This window comes from Lutra lutra, chromosome 10, assembly GCF_902655055.1.
Source record: "Lutra lutra chromosome 10, mLutLut1.2, whole genome shotgun sequence".
NCBI lineage: Eukaryota > Metazoa > Chordata > Mammalia > Carnivora > Mustelidae > Lutra > Lutra lutra.
The window spans coordinates 19,546,287-19,554,561 of NC_062287.1; the positions used below are offsets into that span (position 1 = coordinate 19,546,287).

The 8,275-nt window shown below is 38.6% G+C and overlaps 1 protein-coding gene across 1 annotated transcript; it reads left to right on the forward strand.

The window, feature by feature from the left end:
- Positions 1-6,997: 6,997 nt before the first annotated feature.
- Positions 6,998-7,936, forward strand: LOC125079504 (putative olfactory receptor 10D3). The gene has a single exon (XM_047693156.1). The coding sequence runs from the start codon at positions 6,998-7,000 to the stop codon at positions 7,934-7,936; it is 939 nt and encodes a 312-aa protein (XP_047549112.1).
- The last annotated feature ends 339 nt before the right edge of the window (positions 7,937-8,275 follow it).

Sequence of the window (8,275 nt, forward strand, 5' to 3'; positions counted from 1 at the left end):
AAATACTAAAATGGTGAAACTGGATACCTTCAAACTATATATGCAAAAAAAAGAATGGTTCCAGCACTTAGCAGAAACCAGGGTGAAAATCTTCCTTAGAGTTTTACATATGAAAAAGTTCAATTTGAGGTCACAGTGTTCTCATTGTTGCTTTGATTGTTCTTGAGATGTTTGAACTGGTGACTGAAAAAAAGAAGGCAGTGATAACATTCTTTGTTTCATAGGTATCTGGAGTGTTGAGCGTTAGTAGACAAAAGGATAGAATTAACATAGGAATGATTAGAGAGAAACTGGAGAACCACTTGGCTAGGAGGTTTATGGCGACATGCAAATTAAAATGTCAGTGATAGAGCTAAATTATTGTTAAGGCCCTTTCAGTTCAGAGAATATATTGATTTTTCTATTATCTGCATTTCCATAGTTCTTTATTCTCTTTTTCCAGTTATGGTATGATGCATTAGAACCCTTGCATTCCAATCCTGGGTCTGTCATGATCTGTATCTGAGAACCTGAGCAAGTTATTTAACTTCCCTGAATCATCATTTCTTCATCATCTATGAAATGGGAGATAATATACCTGACTTCAGGGATTCTGAGAACTTCATTGCAGCAGGCCTTCTGGATATGATCCATGCTGATGCTTAGACATGCCCCAGCACCTCTGCTCCTTATATCCTTGTGGCCAGTTTTCATAGGCATGAAGGTAAATGAACATTGTTCTTGCTCATACAATCTCTTTCACATCCGAAGTTTCTCAGCTTCCCCCTGTTAGCATCAATCACTGTTTTAGTTTTCCATCCATAAAACACCAAGAGTGATTGGATAGGCTAGGGTATGATTTTGGATATGATTTTGACAAGTCTACCAAAATCTGTCCCAAGGCAGGATTATCACATCAATTTAGCCCGGTTCTAGATGGAGTGAATCCCCTCGTGCTGCCATTAGTCTGAATGCTCAGTGCTTAAGGACACAAGGTGAGGTATGTGTATGTATGTAAGTTGCTATGGCTCATTCAAGTGGTGGGAGCAGACCCTCTGAGAACAGTGTCAGAAATCATGGGGTTTTGTGTTTGCCTTATCTTCATAGAGAAACAAACTGATGGGCTCCGGTGATAATTCTCTAGGAGGGACCATCCACCTGCATGTTTTAATTATTTCCTATCTACTCAGGTAACCTGACTAGCTCTTATTAAGAAACATTAAGAATAGCTAACTGGGCTATTAAGGTGGTGCTAGAAACTAGAGTTAGCCGTGGCCTGACAGATAGATTGATCGCTTTCTTCCTAGCTATACTGGGGTAACTTCTCCTTTCCTAGTTACCCATAAAAGCAACCACCTAAATCCCCATGGTGCCAAGCCACCAAAACTTTCAAAGCACTTAGTATAATGGGGTTATTCTTCTGCTATTCCTAATTCCCTGGATAAACATAAAATACATATTTATTCCAAAGGACAGAGCCAAAAGTTACAGGATACTTTGGCATAATCACACCAACTACTGATTTTGAGCTTTTCAAGAAAGGCTGTCAGGAATCATGGCTGTTTTGGCCTTAGGTAAAGTTTAGAATTACCCTAAGCTGTTTTTGTCCATTTGCATGCCCTAACACACAGTGAAATTTTAATCTGTATTTTAATATCAAACCAAACATAACATAACACAAGTTGTTAAAAATTATGTATCAATAAATTATTTTTCCATAATCAATAAATTAATTTGGGTGCATTCTTAATTGATTGGGAATAAATATAATATATATTTTATCCACTATTTATAGTGTTATAGTACCCAAAACAAATTTAATAATATGTTTTTATTTAGTTCAGTTTAAAAAATTATTTGTATTATGAAATATCTTTCATATTTTAGAAATATTATAAAATGTAAAGAATATTAACAGATGCCTGTGTACTTTTCAGCCAGTATAGGAAATAGAATATAATCTATTACTTCTGTGTACTTCTGTTATCCTCATCCTCACAGAAGTTATTAGCAAGTTGTTCTTGTTAAGGAAATACCTTTTATTTTATTTATGGATTTAGCACTATGTAGGCATCACTAAACAACATATTGTTTAGTTTTTTTCTGGCATTGAAATTTGTTTAAATAGACTCATCCATGATTGCCTTTATTCCCTTCAAACTTGTATTTGAGATTCATTGATTTTGGTGCATATGGTTGAAATTTTACATTTTATTATTTCTTTACTCATTCTACTATCCTAAGGCATATTGGTGGCTTCTTATTTGTTATTATGAACATTCTTTTGCATGTGTCTAGAGCACAGGTCAAAGAGTTTCTCTAGAAGATGCATTCAGGAGCAGAATGGCTGAATTGGAGGGAATTCAAATAGCACATTTGCTAGGGAATGCCAAACTGCTTTCTGAAGTGATTCTAACAATGAAAGCCATATCCTCGGTGGATGAGAATTCATGGCACATCTTATGATTGTCAACACTTTGCAATGACGTTCTTCTTAATACTTGCCAATCTGATGATGTGAAGTTGTGGCTACTGTATTTTTAAATCACAGGGCTTGATTACTAATAAAGTTAAGCAACTTCTCCTATGTTTCATGACAGGTTGGGTTTCCTCCTTTGGTAAATGTATGTTCTTTTCTTAGTTCAGTTTTCTGTTTAGTATTTTGACTTTTATAAAATTGATTCATAGTAGTTCTGTATGTATTTTAGATACTAGTCTTATTGATTATATTGTACTACAAATATCTTTTCCTGGCCCGTGGCTCTTCTATAAACTTTAAGGCATTTTTTAAAAATAAAATCAATGTATTCATTTAATGTGAATGATATATCAAACTTTTCCTTTATAATCTCTTTCAGAGATGATTGTGTCTTGTTTAGAAATCATACATTATCAGTGTATGTCTTTAATGCTTTCATAGTGTCAGGGTGGTTGGTGACATGGGTAGCAAAGAATTGCACAAAGAATGGATCAAGCAGGACAGAGTTTATTCCTGCACCAAGAAAGGTGGGGGGCAGACATCTGGGGAAAGGTGGGCCCTGAGTTTCTGTGAGGCTGGGCCTGTTAAAGGGTTTTTAAGAATGTGAGAAAGTGCATCTGTGCCCACGGGAGCTGTGTGGGGAGGGTGTGTACTTGGCCAGGTAGAGCAGGAGATGGCAGATTTCTTGAGGGACTCTGTCCAGGACTTGACTGGGATGTAGGTTGTGGTCTGGATAGAGAGGAATATGTTTTGTAGTTGGGGTCTACTTTCTGAGAATGTAGGGCACTGTGACATAGAAAAACAAAGAGTTATGTCCAAGTGCAGACAACTGTGAGTATTATCTTCTTTAAGTGTGGTGGGGTGGGGAGGTTCTTTGACTAGATTCTTTTCTCACAGTCTTTATCTTCACTTTTAAGTCTTTAATCTGCCTGGAACTGACTTTTGTTTGTGATGACTTAAGAATTCAATTTCCTTCTACTGAAAAAAATATGAATATCCAGCTAATTATTCTAGCATCATTTATTTACTATTTCAGCATATGCTCCTGTCCTGCAATGCTTCTCTAATGTGGCCTCCACTGACCCCAAACTCCCAGGATTCATGCTTTTGTGCAATCAGGTCCCTGGATTTAGTGACTTGGTTTTAGTGAATACAATGTGGCTGAGGTAATGGGACATAATTTTCAAAATTACATTATAAAAGAGTATGGCTTCAATCTTGGATGCACTTGCTCTATTTTGCAGTGATTAGGATTGACTGTCATGGGAGAAGCCAGCTGCTATGTTTCAAGGCAGTCCTATGGACAGGTCTCAGGTCTACCAATAACCATGTGAATAAGCTTGGAAGCAAATCCTTCTCCAGCGAAGCCTTCAAAGACACTGTGGCCTCAGGCAATTGTCTGCAACCTCAAGAGAGACTCTGAGCCAGGGGCACCCAGTTAAGCTATGTCTGGATTCTTGACCCAAATAAACCATGAGGTAATAAATGTCAATTATTTTAAGCCACTAAGATTTAGATTAATAGGTTATACAATAGAAAGTAAAACATATGACTATTCACATTTTCTATTTTTTTTTAAGATTTTATTTATTTACCCAACAGAAAGAGACAGCAAGGGAGGGAACACAAGCAGGGGGAGTTGGAGAGGGAGAAGCAGGCTTCCCGCTGAACAGGCAGCTGATGCGGGACACTATCCCGGGACCCCAGGGATCATGACCTGAGTTGAAAGCAGCAGCTTAATGACTGAGCCACCCAAGCACTCCATTTTTCTATTTCTTTCTTGAGTCTGTTTTAATAAGTTGTATCTTTATACGTTTTTGTCCAGTTTATCACAGTTTTCAAATTTATTGGAAATAAACTTTTATACATGCCTTTTCTCTTTTGTCCAATAGTCATTTTTACTGAGATATATCTCTTAGTCTTTTCAGAGAGCCAGATTTTAGCATTGCTGATCCCTTTTCCTTTTGCTTTCTCTATTTCATTCACTTATTAATTAACTAATTAATTTATCTACTTTAGTTCTTTGAAAACTATAATCCTCTTGTACATGAAAGATGAACAATTCTCACATTTCAAAATATCTGGTCTCGAGGGGCAAGGTTCTTGACACCCTTCATAGAAAAGAAATTTCTGATTCAGCAAACATGTCATGTGCCTAGTTGTATAAATTCTTAATAAATATATGTTGTTTAATACATTAATATAATTCTGGAAGAATCATGTGGAGAACAGGTCCTAGTTCAGGGAAGCCAACTTTGCCAATTGACAAAACTGCTTGTTGGAGAGTCTTATCATGGAAATTGTATTTCCAAATCAAAATATTAGAAAACAGCATCTGAAAAGTAGAAGAAGAGCTATGGAGAACAATTTGAAATAAAGTATTTGAAACTGGATATTTAAAAGCCCGAGATATAGAGTTGTTGCTTTTCATTCTAATACTATACCCTGAAACCAAGGAGATGCTTTCTACATATATCCTAAGATTGAGCTGTACCTCTCTGCCTTCATCTCACTTCCCTAGATCAACCAGAGGAATAGAAGGTATAGATATGGTTCTATCTTGTTCACGTCTATAGGAATGCCACACGGGGATATATTAGCATATTCCTTTTTAACTAGATCATTTACTTACTTCTAATTACTTCCTTTGTTCAACAATCCCCTTGAATCAGAATTCACTCAGGAATGGGATCCCAAAGGCCTCCAAGGGCATTTAAATTTCCACATAAAGAGAAAGAATAGCTATTTGTGTCTTGAAAGAAATCTTTGCAGAAGACAGAGGTACATTCAGCTTTATGTCATTTAACTTGAGTTTATTTCACCAAGAAAGAGCTTTCCGGATCATGGGAGGAGATCCCTGACCCTGGTTTACCATGTGATATCAAAGGCAAATTTGGGCAGAAGATCCTAGAGAGACAAATGGTGAAAGGATAAAACTTCTTCCTTGTAAGTCACATAAGTGCCATCTTCATCTCTTTCTTTGTGGCTTCTTGTTTGTTTCTCATATGTGTCATGGAGAGGAGAACTTGGGAGTCCTTGGTTTATAAATGGTCTCCGAGTCCACCTTGACTAATCACAAGAATAGGTCATTATTTGTTTGGTTTGTCTTTCAACTCATCATGTTGGCCAACCAACTCAAAAATTCAATTCTTATTATTGTCCTGTATAATCAGGGATTTGGACTTGATTCAAAATAATTAAAAGACTGGATGTTCCAAATCAGCCTTCACCTGGATACCTTTGGTCCAATTCTTTCTGTAATGTGTGACTCCTCTTGACAAATATCCAGGACTTTGCTGGGAGCAGTACAGATTATGTGTAGCTCTTATCTTGGGTCTGATCACTTTTAGTGTACAATTCAGAACTTCTTCTTGAGTACAAATGCCATGAAGGTAAACAGAAAAATTCTAAATATTCAGAAAAATAGGGCCAAACAGGAACAAGTGTATGATCATGCTTCTTTATAAGGTTGTGTATAGAGAAAAATATCTGACAGTATCATACAAGTCCTTACACAAGACAAAATACTGAATGTTATCCAGTTCTGCCAGTCATAGAGTGAGTCATTTCACTACTTCATTCATCAAGCATTTATTAAGAACCTATTCTGTGCTGGACACTGTTTTCTGCACTGAGGATATAGCAGTGCACATCAAGAAGTATTTATTCTCCTAGACTTCATATCTTAGTGGTATGTGGCAGTATGGGTGGTGGGGGGGACAGGTTAGTTTCCCACCGCTTACTAAGGAGGAGCAGGAACATTTTCAGAGCCTGGTGACATCACCAAGAAAAACATGAATATCATGGAGGCAAAGCGTGACAAGGCTAGTAATGTCACAGTCCATCGCAGATGCATACATCGGAAAGCCTGATGATGTCAGGAGAAAAAAATTAGATCCCTAGTTCTGCCATTTCTAGCAATCTAAATCTAGAAGAGTTGCCTAGACTCTCTAATGTACGGATGTTATCTTTTCTACAGATTTATCTCAAAAACTTAACGTGAGGGCTAACTGAACTGAAATCATGTTGCATAAGCATTTTTAATGTAAAGCACTGACTGTCCAACACTTAAGGCTTTCTGAAAAATCAGAGTGACAAAATATAATGTTAGTAGTAGTGGTCCACAAATGTAGTGATTCTTGAGTTGTAGTTCATATCTTGACATATGAAAAAGCCCCTGGTTGATTCTGAGGCTTCAATATCCTTCCTCTCTGAAGGACCACATGTTTGTGTGGGCCCTATCCTTCCCTTTGAAAATCTTTGCTCTAAGATGCCTTTTTTTTTAAAGTATTTTTTTAATAAGGGATATCTGCATCTAGAATCAGTATAACAAAAATATATGGCACAGTGCCCATTAAGTTTCCTGTGGCAATTATATTCCAGTTAAAATGCCCTGTGATATGGGTCATCAGCAATTTTTCCTTAACTTTGAGTCAAAATGCTGTTATTCCAACCACACATTTCATCTTCCCAGTAGGTTCACTGACATCAAGCCTTCCATGTCCTCTGCTTCCTTTTCCTCCCCTAGGACTGTCTGTCATGGAGAAGAAGAACAGCTCGGTGGTGACTGAATTCATCCTGTTGGGGATTCCACACACAAAGGGGCTGGAGACTATGCTTTTTGTCTTGTTCTTGCCCTTCTATGCCTGCACCCTGATGGGAAATATGTCCATCCTCATGGCTATTCTTTCTTCCACTCGCCTTCACACACCCATGTACTTTTTCCTGGGGAACTTGTCTGTGTTCGACATGAGTTTCTCTTCTGTGACGTGTCCTAAAATGCTGCTGTACCTCATGGGACTGAGCCCACTCATTTCCTATGAGAACTGTGTCTCCCAGCTCTTCTTCTTCCATTTCCTTGGCAGGATTGAGTGCCTCTTGTATATGGTGATGGCCTATGACCGCTTCACGGCCATCTGTTACCCTCTGCGCTACACACTTCTCATGAGCCCTAGAATCTGCGGGGCCTTGGTGGTGGGCACATGGCTGTTAGGTTGTATCCATTCTAGTATCTTGACTTCGCTCACCTTCACTTTGCCATACTGTGGTCCCAATGAAGTGAATCTCTTCTTTTGCGATATTCGAGCACTTTTGCCATTGGCTTGTGCTGATACATCCTTAGCCCAGAGGGTGAGTTTCACTAACGTTGGGCTGGTATCTCTCCTCTGCTTTCTCCTAATCCTTTTATCCTACACTCGCATCACCATCTCCATCCTGCATATTCGTTCAACCGAGGGCCGCCGCCGGGCCTTCTCCACTTGCAGTGCCCACCTCATTGCCATCCTTTGTGCCTATGGGCCTATCATCGCTGTCTACATGCAGCCCACGCCTAACCCCATGCTGGGAACTGTGGTTCAAATTCTGATGAATCTGGTAGGACCGATGCTGAACCCTTTAATCTATACCTTGAGGAATAAGGAAGTTAAAACAGCCCTGAAAATAATTTTGCACAGGACAAACCACATTCCTGAGAGTTAGTAAGAGTGGATGGGTGGGTTGAGGGCATGGAATTTTTTCTGGCCTACATGCAAAATATCCTTCTGGAATCCTCACATGGGACTTTTCAGCACACGCTGAAGGGCACAGTTCACTTTATCACATATTTCATCATTTTGTCTATTTTGCTTTTTTGCTTTACCTAAGTCAGTCTGGGTTGCTGTTGTTTTGCCTTTTTTCAGTGGAGAGCCTCCTGCCACTATAAGGAAGAAAGATGGCCTTTGCCCCTGAAGCATTTTGTCTACCTTTCCCAGCTCATGTCCCTCTAAACAGTATATGAGACCAAGTGTAAGAGGAAAGGCAATAAGCATAAGAAAGGGA

Coding starts and splice junctions, on each gene's coding strand:
- LOC125079504 (XM_047693156.1), top strand. CDS start 6,998: ATGGAGAAGAAGAACAGCTCGGTGGTGACTGAATTCATCCTGTTGGGG.